The 21723-nt window shown below is 38.2% G+C and overlaps 7 protein-coding genes across 8 annotated transcripts; 3 read left to right on the top strand and 4 right to left on the bottom strand.

Moving 5' to 3' along the window:
• Window position 1: 1 nt before the first annotated feature.
• Window positions 2-3320, bottom strand: LOC107217411. Of its 2 annotated transcripts, XM_046745514.1 has the most exons (3): window positions 2844-3320; window positions 925-2650; window positions 2-825 (listed from the first exon to the last, which is right to left on the bottom strand). In XM_046745514.1, exons 1-3 carry the CDS (start codon window positions 2946-2948, stop codon window positions 749-751), a joined length of 1908 nt encoding a protein of 635 aa, XP_046601470.1. In that variant the 5' UTR covers window positions 2949-3320; the 3' UTR covers window positions 2-748. The 2 variants fall into 2 exon arrangements, with proteins under 2 accessions (XP_046601470.1, XP_015510419.2); XM_015654933.2 differs by having other exon boundaries at window positions 2-2650; window positions 2844-3319.
• Window positions 3321-4314: 994 nt separating this feature from the next.
• LOC107217425 lies at window positions 4315-6499 on the top strand. The gene is made up of 4 exons (XM_015654947.2): window positions 4315-4796; window positions 4870-4979; window positions 5151-5464; window positions 5596-6499. The coding sequence occupies exons 1-4, from the start codon at window positions 4633-4635 to the stop codon at window positions 5989-5991; spliced, it is 984 nt and encodes a 327-aa protein (XP_015510433.1). The 5' UTR covers window positions 4315-4632; the 3' UTR covers window positions 5992-6499.
• A 62-nt stretch (window positions 6500-6561) lies between these two features.
• Window positions 6562-8345, bottom strand: LOC107217426 (superoxide dismutase [Cu-Zn]). Its single transcript, XM_015654948.2, has 4 exons — window positions 8117-8345; window positions 7929-8025; window positions 7189-7376; window positions 6562-6909 (listed from the first exon to the last, which is right to left on the bottom strand). The coding sequence occupies exons 1-4, from the start codon at window positions 8180-8182 to the stop codon at window positions 6799-6801; spliced, it is 462 nt and encodes a 153-aa protein (XP_015510434.1). The 5' UTR covers window positions 8183-8345; the 3' UTR covers window positions 6562-6798.
• A 324-nt stretch (window positions 8346-8669) lies between these two features.
• On the top strand, window positions 8670-13037 carry LOC107217423 (transmembrane channel-like protein 7). The gene is made up of 3 exons (XM_015654945.2): window positions 8670-9555; window positions 9647-9888; window positions 9984-13037. The coding sequence occupies exons 1-3, from the start codon at window positions 9381-9383 to the stop codon at window positions 11907-11909; spliced, it is 2343 nt and encodes a 780-aa protein (XP_015510431.1). The 5' UTR covers window positions 8670-9380; the 3' UTR covers window positions 11910-13037.
• A 1065-nt stretch (window positions 13038-14102) lies between these two features.
• On the bottom strand, window positions 14103-15043 carry LOC107217427 (ribonuclease H2 subunit C). The gene is made up of 3 exons (XM_015654949.2): window positions 14675-15043; window positions 14320-14552; window positions 14103-14232 (listed from the first exon to the last, which is right to left on the bottom strand). Exons 1-3 carry the CDS (start codon window positions 14820-14822, stop codon window positions 14200-14202), a joined length of 414 nt encoding a protein of 137 aa, XP_015510435.1. The 5' UTR covers window positions 14823-15043; the 3' UTR covers window positions 14103-14199.
• A 113-nt stretch (window positions 15044-15156) lies between these two features.
• LOC107217422 (DNApol-eta) lies at window positions 15157-18906 on the top strand. The gene is made up of 7 exons (XM_015654943.2): window positions 15157-15363; window positions 15509-15643; window positions 15737-15945; window positions 16026-16192; window positions 16292-16515; window positions 16601-16724; window positions 16862-18906. Exons 1-7 carry the CDS (start codon window positions 15227-15229, stop codon window positions 18377-18379), a joined length of 2514 nt encoding a protein of 837 aa, XP_015510429.2. The 5' UTR covers window positions 15157-15226; the 3' UTR covers window positions 18380-18906.
• A 479-nt stretch (window positions 18907-19385) lies between these two features.
• LOC107217413 (protein FAM98A) lies at window positions 19386-21613 on the bottom strand. Its single transcript, XM_015654935.2, has 5 exons — window positions 21338-21613; window positions 20630-20996; window positions 20231-20521; window positions 19840-20138; window positions 19386-19734 (listed from the first exon to the last, which is right to left on the bottom strand). Exons 1-5 carry the CDS (start codon window positions 21373-21375, stop codon window positions 19437-19439), a joined length of 1293 nt encoding a protein of 430 aa, XP_015510421.1. The 5' UTR covers window positions 21376-21613; the 3' UTR covers window positions 19386-19436.
• Window positions 21614-21723: the final 110 nt, after the last annotated feature.

The following is a 21723-nucleotide window of genomic DNA, read 5'->3' as shown; positions in this document are numbered from 1 at the left end:
ACAAAAATTTCATTTCAATGTTTTGATTCTGAAGAAGACTTAACTGCTAGTTTAAGAACTTGCTGCTAATGTTTATCAAAGAATTAACATAAATAGAGAATTCAGGTGAATTAATAGTTCATTATAACATAAACTTTTAACTGTACAGAGCAATATTAAGAATATAAAAATACGCATGTGTGTCACGAAATTAACTATGGAACGTGTAAACTATAACGTTCACAAACAATAACGTTCGTACTATGGCTATTTATTTTATGCAGGTTTGCCTTCAACCAAATTTGCCAGCAATTCAATTAATACGGTGCATTACAAGTATGAAATGTTAAGCATTTGGTAGTAACTGTGATTTGATGTACCATTCATGTAAAATTGAAGTGATTACATGGTGCAAACCATACAAATATTATTATTAAATATTGCATTTAAATAACATTTTTCGAACTGAATAATACCCGGTACATTGAAGATGAAATTAGTCGAAATTCCGGTCAGGAGAAGACGTTTAATAATTTGTAAAACGTGAAAATAAATACCCGGTACTATTAAATGATAAATCAGGACTGAGTTCGCGAATGTGCTGTAAGCTATTTTTAATTAAAATTTATGTTGTTTGTACATTTTCTCCTGCGGTAACAGTCCACAAGGGTCATTTCAATAATAATTAAAAAAAACAACTTTCCGTCTTTACAGACTAATCCTAAGCAGCAATGACATCTATTCAATATGGAACTGCTCAGTTTTGGAATTAATCGAACAAAGATGTTAACCAATCGTCTCCAAAAGTTTGCGGCAAGTTTTCACTTTCGTTGAGCAGCAAGTCATCTAAAACCATATCTAGACTTAAATTTGAATCCAGCACTGCATCGTTTTCTAGAGTAAACATAGTTTTACTTTTTGAATCTGAGCTTGATATTGCCATACCGATATTCCCCATGCCAGAAGTAGACTTCGGGTTACCGTTGTTACTAGAACCAACAGATTCTGACTTTGAATCGACGGTAACTGTAGTAGCACATGACGTTTCTGAAGTACTTGTGGAATCGGAACACGTATCAGCATTATCATGTGACGATGCATCGGGAACACTAGTTTTGTTATTCTCATCACTTCGGTGCCCAGCATTACTTTTGAATTTTTTCTTCAATGACTCAAAGTTGAAGCCTTCATATTTGTTAATTTTATTAATGGTTCGTTTCAATGGTTTTTTCATGGGTCCAGTATCAATCTTGGTTGGAATACCGGTTGCAGACGGACTATCTTTAGTCTCATAATCAGCGACAGACTCAACTTTGGTATTAATGGAGAAAATGGAATTGTCGGCCACTGTTTCTTGACCTGAGTGAATGTCCATTTTTTCATTTTTCGTTTCATTGCTACACTTCGAACTTTGAAAACCATTGCACTCTTCGATGAAACTTGGAATCTCGTAGGATACATTTATCGGCGGTAGGCCATCTATGACTACAGTTTTCTGTTCAACTTTAATCATACTGGAACAATTTTTCTGTACCGTAACGTTTTGTGGTATAAGTCTATCGCCGGCAGTAATATGATCGATCTTATTTTTTTCTACAATATTTACATTCTGCATCGAGTCACCAAGTGTTTTCTGGTTTTTGTTTCGTACTACCAACGGAACTGTATAATTTTTCTGTGGCAAATTGGTTACCACTATAGGAAGAAATCTGTTACTATTTCTTTGATTTGGAAAAATAGCAGTCCCAACTGGTTTCACACTTGACTTTTGAATTATTTGAAATTTAGGAAATTGCTTTGCGCTGCTTGTATCTTCTTTGCTAGCTGTTAATACCCTAGTGCCTAATTTTTGCGGCAATGTTTCAATCCTGTAGACGATCACTTTCTTCTTAGAGTCAACATCGGGAAGAGAAGATTCCTTGTTTATCGTAGTCTTGGTATTGCTGTTCAACCATTCTTTACATTTTACAGTCGAATCAGAATTCACATTATCCAAATTGTTTAAGATCTTGTGATTGTCTATTACCTTGGCCGCGGGTTTGTTTACTAACGGTTTACCAATATTAAATAACGATTCCGTCGCTGCTTCCGCAACATCACAGGCATTAATAAATTCTTGAGAAGCCAAACGAGACTTACTCAAGCTCTCCAAATTCACATCATTTTCTAAACTAAAATCACTATTTGGTTTTGAGGAATTAACGGTACCTCCAAGTCGCTGATTGTCGTTATTCAGCGTTTCCGCGTTTTTGAAACTGTGGACATTAGTTTTGGTGGTATGCGGTGACACTTCCTCTTCGCTGCTTAATCTGATTTCTATACTCTCGCCATCAATACTTCCGCATTCACTAGTAACGGAACCTTGCAGTTTATTGCAATTACTCTTTGATCGAGGATGGCTTGTAAAGTTAACAACGCTGTTCGTACTTAAGTTAAGACTAATTGCTGAGCATGTACTATCACCGGTAGACGACTCTTTTTGTGCCACTTCGTAACCACTGCCTGGCGTCACTGGCGGAGTATCCAACCCAAGTTCATTGAGGGAAATATGAACAGGTTCAGACGATTTTATGACTATCGCCGGTTTGGGCTGTTCCCACGACGCAGACCAAGTCTCTCCAACTTTTCTTTCCACAAATCTGAATTCCTGATATCCAAACGGCCAAGGGCACTAGAAAATTCAAGGGTTAGATGACGATGAGTTTACATGATATTGCGAAGGGAATAACGATTGAAATTAAAATTACTACTTTACGGTTTAGTACAAGACCAATTGGGTAAATGGTAACTATGAAAGTTGTCGTTTCTACAACTCGACGAATTATCCAATTCAGAATGAAATATAAATGAAGAGTGTATCTTACCTCTGGAGACTCGCAAAGCCACGTGGCCTCCTCGAAATTAATTTGGAAGAGCACAAGTTTTTTCTTGTATCCATTTTTATCGCACAAAGGACAAAACTCCAACATTATATATACAAAGTATACGAAAATGGAAGGTTATTTTGCCATCGTTCCGCAAACGTTTGCGGAAATCTTGTATTTCTAATGCCGGTGAGTGAATTCTCGGTACGCCGTAGATAGCGTAATAAATATTGTCATTATGTGTCAACGATACGTAACTCTGTCGAACGTAATTCGCACAATAACTACGTTTACCGGTAAATAACACACATTTTATCACTCGGTTCAATTCGGTTATGCCGCCATGTGCTCGAATATTACACCCATGTTTGTCCAAACGTTATAGATGAACAATGGGATTCGAATAATGAACAAAATAGCGGTTAGTAACACTTACGTCTTCCGTGTGACCACGCGCGTCACTCGACAGCGGGTAAATACTCCATTTTCAAAGTTCGCGCAATCGCCAAGACGCTGGATTCAACGATTTCTCTTTAAATTTTTTTAGTTTGCATATTATAAGGCATGCGACTTACCCGTGCTGCGTTTCTGCCATCTTCGTACTGCAGAATGGTTCCAAACGTCCTTGTAAGCTTGACTCTTAATCTCTCGACACGAATATATAATTACAGCTCAGCCTAAACATTTTTAGTTGTTTCGTTGTTGTTTCTTTCGGCACAGCGTTCCGCACAGGATTCACTTTGCCGTTGACTAATTCTTTAGTCAACGACTTTACTACGCTTTAGCACATGAAATACTGCTTCGAAATTTTAAACACAAACGGGGTAATATTTATTTTGTTATTATCAGTCAACGATCTTAATCGAACGGTGTATAAGCAGCTGACTTACACGAATGCATCAGTCGCAACGTCATGTATATACGTGATGTCACAGATCCCGCCATAATACCATTACATTGCATGATCTTTGATTTGATTGTAGTCGAATTAGGGCAATTGGAGTAAGCAATTCAGTCCACTGGTTGCACAAGATTGATAGCCTATTCTTTATATCATAGAGATTGATTACGAATGAATGCAATTTATGCATATTTTATATCTATGAAATGTAAAATCAACCGAGCAAAATTCACGCCGAACATTTCGAACCGAATACGGAGTTTGAACCGGTTTGTACAGCGGAATGGAACGGACTGGTTCGTTCCGTTCCTATCAACCGTACATAGATCGTGTTTTGTTTGCCCGGGAATAATAGCAATTCAAGTTTTTGTCATGTAGCAAAATTACAAAATTGGTTTTTCTCATCGGAAAATAGAAACCAGCTAATTTTTCAATGAGGGTGAAAAAATTGTCAATTTCTTTCACATTGTTTACTTGAAGTATAATTTCATTGTAGAATTAATTGAATATTATCAGTTTCGAAAGTGCTGCTCTCTGTGTGGAAGTCTCGAAAACAAATTTGCAATCAGCTGGAGCAGGTAGCACTTGTTACTTGCTCGACAACGGCATGTTCCAGTCGTGTGACTAGCCGCGAGAGATGGTAAATAATTAATGGTATTATGTACGCGTACGTATAAAAAAAAAGTTTGTCGGTTGTAAAAGTCGTCGCAAAAAATTACTCGTCAGAAGTAACATGCTGAATTATTTTCTTCAATGAGTTGAATTCAGCGAGTTGGAGTAATATAATGATTCAGTCAACTGTCAAAACAATATTAGTTCTCTACTGGATTATCCTTACCATTCACTGATCATCTCTAAAAAAAGATAAGAGCTCGCATTTCAATCGTAATGGAAGATCCGAACGACAGCGACACTTCAGAGTGGACGCATTTGTCCCACTCTTCGAACGGCCAGCAAACGGTTTTAGTGTCCCTTAAACGAATACTCGTTGGAAAAGTATTCGCCGGAGAGTACGTAGAGCGACACTACGTAGATTTTCTCTCCACGTACAGGTAAGATTTAGCAAAAGTTATATTCCAAATCGCACCAGCTGCAAACATCTCTCATCAACTTGTTTCTTCACAGAGATTTGGTCGTTGTGAACACCGACGAAACAGATTTTTCAACTGCTTTGATAAAAGCTTCAAAAATGACTCGTGAGACTTACGGACGAAGCTTATGGTTCGGTGTAACTGGTAAGTGATCAAGCCTATGGTGTACCTTGAGAGAAGTTGTTCACTACTTACATTCCAAAAGTTTTGATGTAAGAACAAGGATCAAACCGGTATCCAAATTCTCTATTTGTAATGATGTATTTTTTTTCAAGCGAGTAGAAGAATAACACTCCCATATTTTCCATGTAACAGATAACGAACATGACGGAACGCCAAAAGGTTACTGCCTCTGGGTGAACCTCTTTCAAATACCTTTGGGTAAACACTGGTTTCAAGTACAGTCGGTTGACTTGTATCAAAGGGAAATATGTCTGAGATTGAAACACCTGCGACCATTTCATGCTGAAAGCAGCCAGGCTACTAAACGGGAACTGGTTTCGTCTGAGCTTATAGAGAATTTTGATCTACACAAATTTTACCAGGAACTCGAGTGGTCTCAAGTGCAAAATTTCGTATTACATCTATTGGTTGATGCCTCTGCCTGGTGCATACTGAATATTAAGAAAGTAAAGATAATTTTGTTATACTTTTCGAGCATTCTAAACTATTCTCAGCCCTTTAGCTGGCCTTTTCAAATGTACCCGCAATTTTTTGTTTTATTCCACTAAAATAACATGATATTCTATTCAATTTATAGGTATTGACATATGAGAACATTCGGGAGACCGTTAAATTTTGCTCAGTGTTGATCTTGGTCATCGTGACTTTCCTGATAGAAGCTTCCAAGTTCCTGTGTGACTACAGTTTAAAATTAATTCGAGAGTTATCAAACGTAATTCGATCGACAACGCCCATAACAATGGGAATTATTGAATTCTTCACCAAGTGTGTTGGCGGATTTTATTTGTTAATCGTCATGTTGTGGCGAGGTTCCACAGGACCTCCAATACCTCCTAATGCGATATCGGCATCATTCAATCCAAACAGTGGCTGGTCAGGGCAAAGAGCAATTAAATACCCTCCCCAAGCTCACAACCGTTATGGTTATGGTCAAAGAGTCCATCAACCTCGTGGCAGATTTAGTGATTACTGAATCGAAAATTACTTTCTGTGTATTAATATTCATCTTCAGATTGCTTTCTCAGTAGTGATGAATCATCGTATTCTGCAGGTTTTATTTACCAAAATAAATTGTATACATATAAAATCGACAGTGATAAATGATAGAGGTGCATGGTTCTTACTATTTTCCCTGAATTAGGCTTCGAAGACTGATAATTTGTGTTTGCAATTCTCAACTTCTATTCTTAGTGAAGAGTAGAACTGATTATTTAATCTATGATATATAAATATATATATTTTTGTTTTTAAAATGGAATGATAATAATTGTTGGATATTTATGAAATTGTATAGACCATCGCATGTTATTATTTATATATATCGAGAAATCACTTGATCGAATGAATAAGTGGTTATTTCTACAAAGAACCAATAAAAATTTCCTCACAATGTCAGGTGAGTCTACAGCAGTATCGTAAAAGATTAATTATTGATAATTGTAAAACGAATATGCGAAATAAAAGTTTAACGTTGGTGATAATTATCATTTCACTCACTGGGTGTGATGTCCGTTTCGAAAAAAATTGAAGAAATGCGACCAAATTATTTTTAATTAGATTTTATTATATATGTGTATCGCTGGCACAAGGCACAACGAGATAGTTGGTGGTTTCTTCAGAACAATGTATCTATGCTAATAGTACATACAGGGAATGACGAGTAACTTTTGGAAAGTTCAAGAGACCAGTATTAATAGTAATTATAACAATCAAGATAAAAGTAAGAATAAAGTGTCAGTATCGATATATCTGCGATGGCTTTTTAGATTTTATTGCGCAGTCAGGCCTTTGTGATACCGATAACGCCGCAAGCCAAACGACCTCCCGCATTTCCAGTTGTTTTGGACAGCTCGTGCCCACCTAGGCCCAAGTCATCGGGATCTGCGTGAACCTGCGATATTCACCACAATTTTTAGCACATTATTAACATAATATGTACTCAGGGCGATGACAATTTTCCTGAAATACAATTTTTTGACTTTTCTAGTTAAAAAATTCAGAATTTCTTATAGTGCTGGGCTTTTACAAACAAGAGCTCCAGAAATTTTGCACCTTCAATGTCCGTCATAATTCCCTGATTTTTCCCAGGCTTCCTGGTCTTTCGCCACCTTGACTGACTATATATCTGTCTTTCATGGAAAAAAATATATAATTTTAGTCAGTCACTTACCACGACTGTTCTGCCAATGATGTTGTGTGGTCCCTGCAGCTGAATCAGCTTGTCTGTTATGTTGACCTTGGCAACGCCATCCTTTCCAGCCTCAATGTTTCCTAAGTCACCAACATGACGAATTTCAGCTGTGGGAGCTCCATGCTCCTTACTTAACGGATTGAAGTGTGGTCCAGCACTGGTGCATCCTTAAAAAAGTATTTGTATTATACCATACATAGATAAGCTTGAATAATGTATGAAGTGACTTACGAAATAGATAAGTTACCCCAACAAGTGATAATTCATCAGCAATTTAAAGTATAGCACAGTATGGAGAATAATTTTTAGATATGTAGTGTAAAGTCATTAGGAACCAATCCCTCATACAGTGAATTTTCTCAATGACGAGGTCAGTATTGTTCAAGTCATAAATCTTTTGTAAAAATATCCGTACTTGTAATCAAATTAATCTGTCTAATTACATAACGTTAAGAGTGACTCAGCACAAGGATACCTATTCAAATATTGCTAATGGACAGTATTGGATTATATAACAAGGAGATAAGTTTTCATTCCTTGCCTGTTGACCGTGAACCTTGACTTATGATCACCAAGTCAAATTGCATTTTTTGTTGCAAGTCAGACTTGAAGTATCTAAAATTATGGTGCTACATCAGCGACGTAATTTCTCGCTGATATCAACAAGGTAATAGTTTCCTTGATATATTTTTATTTTTGCAATTTTTCTTAATACAAACCATTAGTGTTGTCGCCGAACTCGTGTATGTGGAAGCCATGTAGCCCAGGCTTTAAACCAGTCACTTCTCCGGTGACTTTGACGGGGCTAGAATCTCCCTGAAATAGCAATTATGACGAATTGAGGTAGGAGCGGGTATCAAGGAGGCGATGAGAAACAGAAGTAAAAGAAATCTTTTCCTAAGCTTACAGCCTGTTCGAAGAATAAGGTGCCCTTAACTTCTCCGTTGAGAACGCAAACCCCCTTCACGGTCATTTTGGATTATTACGAGATACCGGTTGCGGAGAAATGGAACGTAACAACACTCTCTGTTGATCAAACGCGACTGGTCACACAACTGGCCACTCGAAATGATTTCCGATATTTTGCGTTCTAATGCTGAATCATGAATGCAAAGTGATGTCTGAGTGCCGTGTGAAACGATATTATGGTCAATGGGGGTACAGTCGCCCGCTATGTAGTATTATAGAGCTCATAGCATGGAGGTAAATCTCAGTACACGCTGTCTCTCTCACTCTGCACCGTGATTGGCTAGCAGAGCGAGTTCAGCCAATCACGGCGCAGAGCGAGAAAGACAAAATGTACTGATATACCACCTCCGTACGTGTATGCTCGGTCGGTAGCGTAGGATAATCAAAGCCCTTAGCTTCCAGCTCAAGGCAACGTCACCCGCCTTATTTTATTGATATTTCAGAGATGACGCCACCTTGCGATTCGGGCTCTGCGCGTAGCAGAGATGAGTAGGTAGCATTCGGTTCGTGTTCTTCCTTTCAGCCATCAAGCAGCTCACTCTCCAAAATAATTTGACGTTTACAATTAAAGCGACGATGCCCAAGTGTGTTGACGGTTCAGCCTCGCTCGACCTAGACAAGACTTTTATCATACGATTCGATCTATTTCTCCGTTTCATGAGAGAAACACGGTCATTGTTCTCGGTCCAAAATGGGTTTTAGAATTATAAAAATACCTTAAAAGGAGATCGGGAAATCCGACTCTCTGGAACAGTAAATTCCAACTAAAATGGAAAATGCGCAGCGATCACGTATGAATTGTGTATAACTCGTCGGTGTCTGAGGCAATCTTGGACTTAGCCAGATTGAGGTTTGATAAGTGAAATGTGTTGTTTCCGAGTCAGTTATTACTCATAGGTACAATGATTAAAAAGATACCGCTTATCACAGATTAAAAGAATTCGTTAAACGCGGACGTACCGTACGTTTCCGATCAACGTCTGATTATATCTTCTCATTTATCGTGTTCGGATGTATTGTAGCTGTTAATAAGGTGTCCAATTTCCTGTGTTATTCACAATATTAACTCGAGTTCGTTCCCTGCACCATATCTTGCCACTGGTGATAAATATTCCGCACCGATCATAACAGCTGTGTAACCCTTTGAAACACAGGAATACCGCGTCTAGTAAATCTTTCTGACAAATAATTGCAAGACCAAAATGTCTGGCGGTGAGCGAAAAAAGAGAGGCGGAGGAGGCGGTCAAGGGTGGGAAGAAGCTGGCGCAGAATTCTATCAAGAAAGCTATCCTGCGGCCATAGAAGCTGACCTTCAGGCACTGCAAAGAGATCCGTCACACATAGCCACGTTACTACCGAGCAAAAAAACCCGTGTCGGTAAGACAATTTATCATTGTCATACTCTTTTCCGTCCGACAGTTTGTCATTTTTACTCATTTTCTAGATGCTATTATTTCCTCTGTTTTAGCAACTACAAAGCGTGTTCGAAATGAGCCGCGAACTACGCTTAGACGAAGAACAAGCACTCGATCCCGTGGAGCAAGTACGGTGCGACGTATGTCTACTAATGTGCACGATGTCGCAGTAGCGATGCTGCCTGACCTCTCGGAAAACTTGTCCAATGAGGAACGAATTTGGGAAGAAATAATGCAAATAAAGGCGATGCCGATTTGCATGGCTCAAAAAATACAGCTGAAACATCAGCTGCAGGTATAAATCTCTTCGCTTTTCCATTATCCTTTTTTGCTAAGTTTAATTAGACGTAAACTATTCGGTAACTAATATAACATTATTTTCTTTCAAAGAGTGCGACAAAACTGCGACTGCAAGGATTTGATCAGCTGAAATGGCAGCGTAGAAAGGTATGGCAGCAGTTTCGTGTTCGGTTGAAAGAGACGTACTCGAAAATGGAACTGTGGCACCACAGTTTGAAAAAAATTGAAGGAAACTTTGGCACAGGCATTGTGGCATATTTTTTGTTCTTAAAATGGTTGATGTTCTTAAACGTACTGCTGTTTCTGCTGATACTGGCTTTTATCCTTCTGCCCACAATACTGATGGTAGCACCAGAAGCTGAGTCCTGCGTCTACGGTACCAATTCCACAAATGGCAGTGTCGCCTGCTGCTCGAAAGCATATCAGAACATTAACACGAGCACATCCACTGACATCACTGACCTAGTCCAAGGTTCTGGTATTATGGAATTCACCCTGTTATTTTACGGCTTTTACACGTATCAAACATACGGTACAGATGGCGATGGTCTCAAGTATAACTTGCCATTAGCATATATTTGTACTATCATAGCGATTTTCCTATTGAGTCTGATCGCGGTGGTCAGATCAGCAGCTCGAGGTTTCAAGGAAAGAGTCGTGGAGGGGGAGGGCCAGTTTTATCAGTATTGTAACTTAGTATTTGGTGGGTGGGATTACTGCATTCACAATGAGAAGTCTGCGGTAATAAAGCACAAGGCATTGTACAACGAAATGAAGGCATTTATAGAGGCAGAAAGAATGGAGGAGGAAAGGCAAAATCGAACACGAGAGGAGAAGATCAAGTTATTCCTGATTCGTTTATTAGTTAATATATTTGTGATATCAGTACTTATAGGTAGCGCCACATTCATCTACTATATTATCGATATTTCTTATGCTTCTATCGCTTCGTACCCAGTGACCAGCAGCGATGAGGGCTTTCAAATAACACTCAGTAACATTACACAGTTACTCTTCGAATTTTTACCGTACATGTGCATCGTTGGTTTGAACCTAACAATTCCAATGCTATTCAGGTATTTGATAGTTTTGGAAAATTATAGCCCTTTAGTTATTGTGAGAGTAACATTATTGAGGACAGTCTTTCTGCGACTCGCTTCTCTGTGCGTCTTGCTTACCTCCTTTTATAAGCTGATCGTGCAAGAAGTTGGCGAGGACGAATGTTACAATAGCTCTAATCTGCAGCCGGCCTGCTGGGAAACCTATGTGGGTCAACAATTCTTCAAGCTTTACATAACCGACTTTTTAGTCCAATTCATTGTCACATTCTTCGTAAACTTTCCACGATCTATGATCGCGCGGCACACGGAAAACAAGATAATACGATTTATAGGTGAACAAGAATTCGATCTGCCCAAACACGTCTTGGATGTCGTATATTCTCAAACAATTTGTTGGCTGGGCTGTTTCTTTGCTCCTCTGCTACCTTTGATGGCAGTCATTGGTTCCTTTTTTCTATTTTACGTAAAAAAGTTTGCCTGTTTGGTAAATAGCACACCGTCGAGCCAGGTTTACAGAGCGAGTCGTTCCAATTCTCTCTTCATGCTCGTCTTGTTGCTGGCTTACACATTGGCCATCATCCCAGTCGGTTATGCTATAGCTGAACTATTCCCCTCCAAGTCATGCGGGCCTTTCAGGGGTTGGGATACAGTCTGGTCACTGGTTATTTCAACTTTCATGGATTTTCCAAACTGGTTGCAATCGATATTATTTTTTGTCAGCACTGCTGGCTTCGGCATTCCGGCATTCATTTTTCTAGCATTGCTGTTATATTATTACTATGCAGTTTCCGCCGCTAACAAACACATGATAATTGTCTTGAAAAATCAATTAGTACTTGAGGGACACGATAAACAATTTTTGCTGAACCGGCTGAGTGCCTTTATCAAGCAGCAACAAGATCAGGCAAAATTTAGGCAGGAGCAATCTAGTGAGTTAGGTAACTTTATGCAGTAATTTTTTTACATCAGGCACTGAAATAAAGCTGGGTTCACAACAAGCGCTATTAAATAATTATCCAATTATGGTGAAAAAATTTGGTTGTTTTCCAAATATTTTCAACACAACATCTTGCCAGGTTGCCAAACTTGTAATATAGTCTGCTGTACAACGTCTAATCGTTTCTCCGTAAGTTTATGTCATTTGATCGTGTTCGAATATACCTTATAATTTAGGTGGACCACGGCTACATGTTTTAAATTGAATGCTTTTAAATTGAATTGTATTTAAAAATTTGTACCTATGAACAAGTTACACAACTGATCTCTGGAGTGAGATTACATTTTTTGTAACAAATTTTTTATGAAATTTATACGAAAAAAGGTTTGCGAAGAAAAAGTCTGCCCATATACATACATGGGATATACGTAAACATTTCCGTGTAGACTTTTGATATAATGTGAATAAATAATCGCAACTATGAATGAATGAAAAAAAAAAAAAATTAAAAAATGTCATAATTTGTAGCAAAGCGAATTACTAAAGTAAGGGCTTCGGTATTATTAAATAATCAACCATCAAGAACAAACATGTTACGTTCATATTGACAACTTTTGTTGATAATTTATATTTTAATAGAAAAGATTTCTGTTACTAAAGTAACCGTTTTTGATAGCTTTACCAAGGAAGAATAATAAAATGAGCATATGAACAACCACTGTCCGAATTAATAGGTATTTATTATTTTAACGCAAATTTTGGTTGTTGACAGTTGATTTTGTCACCCATAAATAATTCATAATATATTAATCCGCCACAGTTGTGACGTGTATCAATGGGAAATCGATTGGAAAAAAATAGGTGGCTGTGATTTTTATAAACTATGTAAGTATTCTGTAACGAAAATTCGTCAAAGGCCAATAGCTATTCATAAATAAACTATGTAAACACTGTCCTCATAGAGTACAGAAGCCTCAACGATAATCTAGCGCCTAATAATTTAATGTGTTTTTATTCCAACGGAATATCAGGGAGAATATTTTTGTCCAAGTTTGGCACTTCAAATACTTGAAAAGAGAAAAAAAAAAAAAAAATTCAACGTATCAACATTGTCTTTGATACTTGAAGAGATACACATCTGTTTTCTCTCATGGTTGAATTGTTCAATGGATAAATAAAAAATATTCTTACTCTATAGATTTGATAAATTACACAGTAGGACGAATTGTGTAACGTAGCTTAGACTGTAACTTTGTTTAAGTAATTTATATTTTAGTGGTTCCTACAATTGTTCCGATTTTCCAAAAGCGTGTAAGTGTATCTGTACCAATTAATTTTGCAGGGAAATTCTGTTTCAAATGCAACTGTAGTATTAATACTGTAAAAGTATAGTTATCCTGTGTAACAAAGGAAGAAAAATGAATAAACATTACCAAATGGCAATGAAAAATCTAAGTTAAAGCCAAAGATTGTCTGGAAAGAAATTTACTATTCTTAGCTTTAAAGATGTGAGGTAGCGCTAAAGTATTCATTTCGGCAACAAGCAACTATGAGTCTACTGATCAATAAACTGACAAAGCATCTGAAATGTAAATTCATTCTTGTTTTCGAACAAAAATATGTTTGACTGATCCATGAATATTGAACCTATGTAACCTCGACCTAAATAAGTAAGGTAGAAATAGTATGTGTATGTATTTAGAATTAATGAATGTACATTTTATTCTGTAAATATGAGTATACAAAATTTATGATTATAACAAGATAATAAATGCATAATGTTGAATAGCGAACATGAATAGAGTACACATTATCCGTATTATATGAAAATAATCATTTTATCGCAAACAAGTCAAATTTCACCTATTAAATAATACAGAATTCTGGAGCAAGAATTTCTTTGTGATTCGAAAACGATCAAATCATTTGAAAACAAGTGCTTACAGAGTTGAGAAAATAAGATTATATCCAGTCGAATGTATGCAACAAATGTACACTGCTCTAAAATTTTTACAATCAACAATAAGTAGAAAATCGAATGTAATATACTAATTACTATGCATATTTATTGAGCAATCTTTCAACAAGGTCTATAATCATTGAAATATCACATCTTCATCTGCCACACACATGCACAAAAATTAGCACCCGTAGTACATTCGTTAAATATTTAGTGAATCCATGAAACAGTGTGGCAAAATAAATTTTTTCCTTGAAACATTTGAATATTGTATAATAACACGATAATTGAAGTGCAGGTACGAAAATTGTTACTTAAAATTATTGAATGTCCCTGAGCATGTGAGTCTCAATTGGCGACGTCGTCATCGTTGGAATGGAGCTGAAACAGATTGAAAATCCATGAAATTCACTTTCTCTTTACAAATTTCAATTTGTTATTAAATCAGTGACGAAAAGTATTGCTCACCGCTTCGGCGATGTCGATCCATTCCAAAGCTGCGACAACAGCGTCATTCTTAGAAGGTAGTTTGTCATAATTCCAATAGGTAAACTGAGTAAATTTCCCTGTAGCGAAGAGGTTGCGATCAAGTGATTCTGACTCTGCATTTTTGCTTTCGTGGAGAACCAATCCAGTGTAACCCTTTGGTAAAGTTATGGTTTTTCCTTGCAAAGGATAGCCGCGAAAGGAAGTCGTCAGATCTGAGATGAAGAGTGAAAAATATGAATAAATAAATAAATAAAAAATGTATCAATAACTGGCAAATACGTTACGTCAGCTGTCAGACAGTCTGAGGATCTGAAAATCTCGTGTAAAAACTCACGTTCGTCATCTTTCCTGCGGATGTATGGAGTGAAATAAGACGAAACGAGAGCCGGTTCGTCTCCGTGTATGTCGCAAGGCATCAGGTGCAAAACCGACTCCTTCTCGCTGGTCAGTATTTCCTTTTTCAAATTCAAATGTATCGCCATGTTTCTTACCAGCTGCACGGATCGTCACTTTTGAGATAAACAATTCTACTCTGCTACTACTGTACATTCCACTGTTGAGACCCAGAGATTTTTAAAACACAGTCAGTTACCACTGCTCATAAAATCCGACGACACATAAGGATTTACGTCAAATCGCGACGGATCTTTACCTCGGAAAACCGCGCGTTTGAACCAGCAGTTGACGTGAATCACGCGAAGCGACAGTAACGGAGATCTGCAAACTAACCTAACCCAACCCAGCCTAACTTAACCTCGGGTTTGGAAGCGCGGGAAAATATTACGTCACTGATAATTCGTCGAAAAAACATGGTCTGACAGGAGAATCAAACAAAGAGGATTCACTCTCTTCCGACTGAACGGTAGGCGGTTACTTCCAATGAGCGATGATGAATTCCGATGAAAGGATCGTCGTCCTGGTCGATATGGACTGTTTTTTCTGCCAAGTCGAAGTTAAACTTCAACCCGACCTAAGGGGGAAACCTTTGGCTGTGGTGCAGTACAACGTTTGGGGTTCTGGAGGGTATGTCAGACTCCAAAATATTTATTTTTTTTCCGCGAAGACAACTATCTTTGATTCTGATACATCAAGGTTTCTCCAAAGCCCAGCGTATTTTCACCTCCATCTAACAGATTGTTTATGTTCTGACGTTATTCTCTCTCAACAGCATTATAGCCGTCAACTATGAGGCACGTGACCATGGAGTCAGCAGACACATGCGGCCTGATGAAGCTAAGAAAAAATGCCCCGAGTTGCTCCTGGCTACTGTTCCTGGAGTCAGAGGCAAGGCGGATACATCCAGGTATGTCGATCAATGTTTGACTTTGGTCATGATTGCAAGCTTTTTCAATTCTGTTTAAAACTCGCATTCTATGATGAACGCCTTCTATTGTAGGTACAGAATTGCCGGGCGGGAAGTTGTCGAAGTATTGAGAAAGCATAGTAAAGTGGTAGAACGTGCGAGCGTTGACGAAGCTTACTTGGATATCACAGAACTTGTTAATCAGGAAATGCTTTCAAGCCAGATGTCTGCGGCGAAGATGGTGGAATGTCTTCCGAACACATTTGTCATCGGATATTCAATTGTTGGAAATAATGACGAAGGTAAACATTTTGATTGATTTTTTGATTCCAATCTAACTTCTTGTTATCAATGCGAACGTTCAATAGTACAATGATTATAGCCCACAGACGTGAAGGGATCGAAAAGTGGGCAAATGCGGCTTACGGGGAATTGGGGGATATTCAGTCTCAAAAGCTAGCTGTAGCTGGTACTATAATCGAGCGAATAAGAGCTGACATATATGAGACCACAGGGTACAGGTGCTCTGCAGGCATATCTTATAACAAGGTGCCTGAATTTATCACATTTCGCTGTTTTGTGATGTGTTGAGATCAGTTCGTTGCATCAAATCACTCAGCAAATCAACATTTTATTTGTGTCTTACAGATTTTGGCCAAACTTGCGTGTGGCTTGCATAAACCTAATCGGCAAACCATCTTACCCTTAGCCGGTGTTCCATCCCTTTTTCAAACGCTACCTGTAAAAAAAGTGCGAAACCTTGGTGGGAAATTTGGCGATGTTGTCATTGAGTCTCTTGGCTGTAACGTAATGGCAGATTTACTGTCCTACTCATTGAAGGATCTGCAAACACGATTTGATGATAAAACCGGGTATGCTTACTCGTTATCTGTTTGTACGATTCATAATGTGCAACTTTAATTTGATAGTTTTTAATGAATGAATAATTCATTTCAGATTATGGCTTTACAACATTGCTCGTGGAATGGATAACGAACCGGTTACCAGCAGACTTATATCAAAATCTATAGGCAGCTGTAAAAACTTTCCAGGCAAACGAGCAATTGTGGCAAAGGAAACGGTGAGTTTTCTTTTCTCTTGAGAAAGAAAAAAAGTTAAGAAATCCAGATTGCCTCTTACTATACGTAATTTTTACTATTATTAAGAATGCGTAATACATAACAATATAATGTGAAAAATAATGGTCTTCTGTTACAGCTGGATCATTGGGTGACTCAGTTGTCTTTGGAAATGGCTGAACGATTGGACGAAGATGCTGAAGAGAATAATCGTAAGGCAACATTACTCACAGTTAGTTATCACTATTACAAGGACAATAAAACTATAAGTCAATCTCGCTCTTGTCGATTGTCTTCGTACAAAGCTGAGACAATATCGAAGGGTTGTTTAGATATTATAATTAAATTTGCAAAGTATCCAATAGTATTTATTGGTATGTCGGCAAGCAAATTTATTGATATTGACAAAGAGATATCCACTTTTCGAAGCTTCTTTACGGCGAATACTAACGCGACCATTGCAACTGACGAAGTATTAGCAAGCCCCACAACTTCGACGTTAGACAAATGCAATTCTCCTTCGAAATCTGAGCCCTTGGAAATCGAATCTGAAGCAGAATCAAACGTAGTTGTAGACAATGTTTCTGAATTTTTTGATTCCGGGGATGTAAGAACACAGTCTCCAGTCAGAAAGGACGGCATAAATACTGCATCTACTAGTGTTGTGAAACCAGAGAGCAATCAAGCTATCAAATCACCAATGTCGTTTCTGAGGAGCCAGAATACAAAACTGAAACCTGACAACTTTAAAAAATCGTTTTTCATGAATATTCTTAATGCAAATAAAAACGGGCCACAAGACGCGGCTCTGCCAGGTAATCAAGCTGATGCTCCTGAGGGTCAAGTAAAATTTAGTGTTGAAAATGAGACAGTCGTAAAAATTCAGAAATTACCGTGTACAAACGCTGATCAAAATGTGCCTACTCATCAACCTAATTTGAATAATGAACCAGTGAGTGTAAAGTTGCCAATGCAAAATCATGACTTGAAAGGTATCAACAGTGACGAAACTGCGCATCCGAAGCATCTTGCCGTACTTAACTTGAAAAATAATGACCCAGAATCTGGAAATACCATTGTTCTCCCTGTGAATTCAAATGATGCAAAAGAGACTCCGGAACAAATTGATGACAATACAATAAAACTACAGGATATATTCCCAGATTTGGATAATCTTGACGAAAGCATCGTGGCGGTTTTACCATCAAGATTACGAAATGAAGCTAATTTAATATTACAAAGTCGAAAGAAAAAGGACTCTGAAAGTAAAGTAAATACAGTGAAATCTGTACAGCAGAAAGTTAATGATCACAAGCGCTCTCGTGCAAAATCTGCTGTCCAACCGAAGATCAACAAAATAGACACCTTTTTCAACAATGAAACGAAATTGGCTGATAGTTCTGGCGGTGAGGAATTGGTGGAAAAATGTCCAGAATGCGATAAATTAATTCCACTGCGCGAGTACTTGGAGCACTCCGATTTTCACGTTGCGCGAAACTTGTCCAAAGAATTAAATAAGTCTGTTGCTCGGCCCACGGTAGCTACTCCAGAAAATGATAAGTTGAATGGCAAACCATCTGTGAAGAGAAAACGTAACAAACCCGAAACGCGAGAGTCAGAAAAGCGGTCTAAAAGTATAGCCGCGTTTTTTACGTGAGAAAGACTCGCCAGAATTGGATGTAAATATGTGTAGTTTTAAAATATTTTTAATACCAAATGAATAATTTGTATGGTGCCATGTAGCGGGAGAAAAGAATCTGAAACCTCTTTTAGGAATGCACAGTTATACATATATTACGTTAATCGCGATATACATTACAGAGCTGCTTTATAAGGTAATTGAAATAAATAACAATTATGTTAATAAATACATTCTTATCCTAAATGATCTTGGATCAGATCTTTACTGCAAACAGAGGTTCAATCCACTTTTACTTAGAGTCAAACTCTGGCGTCCAAATATGCCTCAAAATAAGTGCAGAGTGGACCTCAAATTTCAGAGCAAAGTACCGATTAACTGATATTTCTTAACTTGGGTTGACCACAAAATACTTTTTAACACAGCTGCCGAAGGAATGATCAACGATATTTTTTAATGATTCCATGTGAATATTTTGGTTCAGGTTAAATGGGAAATAAAATATTGTGTGATGAAATACAGAGATGAAGGTAATGCATTAACAATCTCACGAAGTCTTACTTTGCGGGGTTTACAGGATTCATGAGACAGCGATTCTGTACCATTTACTCTCTCTGAAGCTGCGCGGGAACTGTGCTGTCTCTATTTATAAAGATTCTAAATGCTTGAAAACACCATTCCCATTTCCAAAACCAAATCTCATTCGATGCCTCAAAACCAACATAGGATTCACTCAGTGGTAATTCCAAAACGCTATGTGCCGTATGTTGTTGAAACCGTAAGCATATTACAAAACGCGATTTCGAGCAAACGTGATGAACAAATTCACTATGAATCAGGATGAAATGCAGCACAAAAAAATTGATACAAGCTTTGCACCTGTAAAGAACCAACCTTAACAACCATGAGGCGTCTGATCAAACATAAAGAACCGCAAACTAAATAAAATTAACAAAAGAGATCTCACGAAATAGCAAAATATAAATTTAACGATTTAAGTTTAACTCGAATTTTAATCTGGCACGTTATAACATCTATTTTAGACGTTGCCGTTTTTTTTTTTCTCGCAACTGTCTTAATAGTGCTGTCCACCTCGACCTCTTCCGCGATTAGAATTCCCTCGTTGATAGCCACTTGTACCTCGGTCTCCGCCCCATCCTCCTTGCACTCTACCTCTTCCACCGCCTCTGTGATACTCTCCACCTCCTTGATTATGACCACGGTAATCACCACGACTTTCATACTGTGGTTGCTGTTGCTGATATTGCTGCTGCGATTGAAACCTGTCTTGGTTTTGGCCAAAATTTTTCGAAGCATCTTTGTGGTCCCGATATCCACCGCCACCGCCACCGCCACCTCCGCCTCTGCCTCCTCTGAAAAATATTTTGAAACGATATTCAATTGATGTGCTTAAACAAGTATCACGAAGTCACAGAACCCCAATCCATGAACAAAAATACTGTGAGATCGCGTTTTACCTGGACGAATTCGGCCCAGCAACGCGGTCTTTTTGCCAAGATGGCATTTCGGGTGGAGGTGGTTGCTGGTCGCAAGGTCTTCCTCCACGATCTGGCACTGCCCCAATAATGACTTGGTTGACTTGGCTCCTGGTATTTTTTCGTACAGTAGCATTGCTGGTCTTTTCAACTATGGCTAAATCTCGTCTTGCGGCAAGTAAATCAGCAATACAAACACTTGGCTCGGGAGACATGATATTCCGTTTTTGTTGGTAGGATGCGTTGACCTGATCTTCCTTTGACCTTATATTCTCTGACCACTGTAAAATTAAGATTGTTATTAGTTTATTCCAAAATAAGATAATTTCATCAAATTTACTAGAATTTTGTGAGACGTTATTTAATGCTTTACCAAAAAAGATTGCACCGTGACATCCAATCTTTTGAGTAACATTTCCCTTCTGGTTTTATACTCGTTCTTGAATTCTTCTTGGAGTTCATTCAGCCGTTCCCATTGGTCGTTCGATAGCTCGCCCACAAATAAAGGCGTATCGAGTAGATCAGGGGGAGCCTGAGCCACAACTTCCTTCAACTTAGTAGTTAGTTTTGTGAACAGCATTTGTGCGCTTATGTTATCTGGAGGTTTTTGAAACTTCAATGCCAACAACATGTTTTTGAGATGTCTGGCTGTGTCGCTTTCGTTCTGAAAGTAAAAATAAAGAATGGCAACATGACAGTTATCCAATTAAGACGGAGCAGAATTCACTATCGATAGATTCAACTAGACATTGATAACAATTACAACACTTACAATTGTTACTTCCATCTGTTGATCCGCGTCAGATTTAAATGATCCTAATATCTTGCTGGTCATCAGCTCGGTTACCAGATAATCTAGTAAAACGAGTCTGTCGTACTTTGTACTCAGTCTCTGATTCACAGTACCGCCAATGAGGTTTTGATTCGCGCATCCTAATTCCTTGAGAAATGAACTTAATTCGAGCAGAAAATGGCTCGAATCTTCTGGCGTGGTTATAGCGTTTACGGAGTCATCCACCTCTCCAAATGCAGACAATTCTTCTGCCAGCCACGCCACCAGCTTAGTGAACTCCACTGACTTTGGGCCGTCTTTCAAAGCTTTGGACAACTCATTCGCGTCAGATAGAGCCCCGCTATACCTGCGGAATCAAGCACAAAATTTAAGTAGATCTTTTACGCGAGTTCAAAATCCTCTTTACAAACTTGCTGATTATCTTACAAATAACATTGTGAACGTTACTTTAATTCGGAGCTTCAAGTTTGGGTATCTTTTTCGGCTATATGATTATCCAATAATTTTTTTATAATATTGAACATCCTCATAACTTCGAACATATTAGGCTGATTTTCTGAGGAAACTCAGTAGCTTTGTTTCCTTACTCAAAAAAGTAGCCTAAAATATTGCACATGTGAAGTTAGTAATCGGCAATGCTTTGCATCAGCCGGTAACTGGTGTAACCTATAAAACTTGCCCACATACCCAACGTCTTGCAGATTCTGTAACAAATCGGTTTCCATTGGCACTGGCCGTTTGATTTAAACGGAACTTTTAGGAGAAATGTTAATAAATCAATCGGTTTAAGTTCATGCGAGGAAAGTACAAAATTCCGTGTCCGCTGTCGGAACTGACGACTGTCGAATAAGCACACTGTGCAAAGCTGCTGTCGAGCTTTTCTAATCTCCAATGGACCCCGTTTTATGTTACATGCCATCCCCACCATTGAACAAATTCACGACATCGGAAATCCCTCGATTCGGTGAAATTAGAAATAGACTGAACTCGACGACTCGATAATACATGATTTTCAAATGGTATTATCTGCTAATCCAATCGAACGTTCTAGAAACAATCGAGCATCAACATGT

The sequence above is a fragment of the Neodiprion lecontei genome, chromosome 7, assembly GCF_021901455.1.
Source record: "Neodiprion lecontei isolate iyNeoLeco1 chromosome 7, iyNeoLeco1.1, whole genome shotgun sequence".
In the NCBI taxonomy this organism is placed as follows: Eukaryota; Metazoa; Arthropoda; class Insecta; order Hymenoptera; family Diprionidae; genus Neodiprion; species Neodiprion lecontei.
This window is presented reverse-complemented; position numbering and strand designations above follow the sequence as displayed.

Bases quoted from the DNA above. Each gene is read 5' to 3' on its own strand.
- LOC107217423 (XM_015654945.2), top strand. From the start codon at position 9,381: ATGTCTGGCGGTGAGCGAAAAAAGAGAGGCGGAGGAGGCGGTCAAGGG. The intron at 9,556-9,646 runs GTAAGACAATTT...CCTCTGTTTTAG, and splicing joins GAGCAAAAAAACCCGTGTCG to CAACTACAAAGCGTGTTCGA. The intron at 9,889-9,983 runs GTATAAATCTCT...TTTCTTTCAAAG, and splicing joins AGCTGAAACATCAGCTGCAG to AGTGCGACAAAACTGCGACT.
- LOC107217411 (XM_015654933.2), bottom strand. From the start codon at position 2,948: ATGTTGGAGTTTTGTCCTTTGTGCGATAAAAATGGATACAAGAAAAAA. The intron at 2,651-2,843 runs GTAAGATACACT...TGAATTTTCTAG, and splicing joins GGCTTTGCGAGTCTCCAGAG to TGCCCTTGGCCGTTTGGATA.
- LOC107217426 (XM_015654948.2), bottom strand. From the start codon at position 8,182: ATGACCGTGAAGGGGGTTTGCGTTCTCAACGGAGAAGTTAAGGGCACC. The intron at 7,377-7,928 runs GTTTGTATTAAG...TACTTTTTTAAG, and splicing joins GTTCGGCGACAACACTAATG to GATGCACCAGTGCTGGACCA. The intron at 6,910-7,188 runs GTAAGTGACTGA...TGAATATCGCAG, and splicing joins TCATTGGCAGAACAGTCGTG to GTTCACGCAGATCCCGATGA.
- LOC107217425 (XM_015654947.2), top strand. From the start codon at position 4,633: ATGGAAGATCCGAACGACAGCGACACTTCAGAGTGGACGCATTTGTCC. The intron at 4,980-5,150 runs GTAAGTGATCAA...TCCATGTAACAG, and splicing joins CTTATGGTTCGGTGTAACTG to ATAACGAACATGACGGAACG. The intron at 5,465-5,595 runs GTAAAGATAATT...TTCAATTTATAG, and splicing joins GCATACTGAATATTAAGAAA to GTATTGACATATGAGAACAT.
- LOC107217427 (XM_015654949.2), bottom strand. From the start codon at position 14,822: ATGGCGATACATTTGAATTTGAAAAAGGAAATACTGACCAGCGAGAAG. The intron at 14,553-14,674 runs GTGAGTTTTTAC...TCTTCATCTCAG, and splicing joins CCGCAGGAAAGATGACGAAC to ATCTGACGACTTCCTTTCGC. The intron at 14,233-14,319 runs GTGAGCAATACT...AATCTGTTTCAG, and splicing joins GGATCGACATCGCCGAAGCG to CTCCATTCCAACGATGACGA.
- LOC107217422 (XM_015654943.2), top strand. From the start codon at position 15,227: ATGATGAATTCCGATGAAAGGATCGTCGTCCTGGTCGATATGGACTGT. The intron at 15,364-15,508 runs GTATGTCAGACT...CTCTCTCAACAG, and splicing joins AACGTTTGGGGTTCTGGAGG to CATTATAGCCGTCAACTATG. The intron at 16,193-16,291 runs GTGCCTGAATTT...TGTGTCTTACAG, and splicing joins CAGGCATATCTTATAACAAG to ATTTTGGCCAAACTTGCGTG.
- LOC107217413 (XM_015654935.2), bottom strand. From the start codon at position 21,375: ATGGAAACCGATTTGTTACAGAATCTGCAAGACGTTGG. The intron at 20,522-20,629 runs GTAAGTGTTGTA...TTTTACTTTCAG, and splicing joins AACAGATGGAAGTAACAATT to AACGAAAGCGACACAGCCAG. The intron at 19,735-19,839 runs GTAAAACGCGAT...AATATTTTTCAG, and splicing joins GCTGGGCCGAATTCGTCCAG to AGGAGGCAGAGGCGGAGGTG.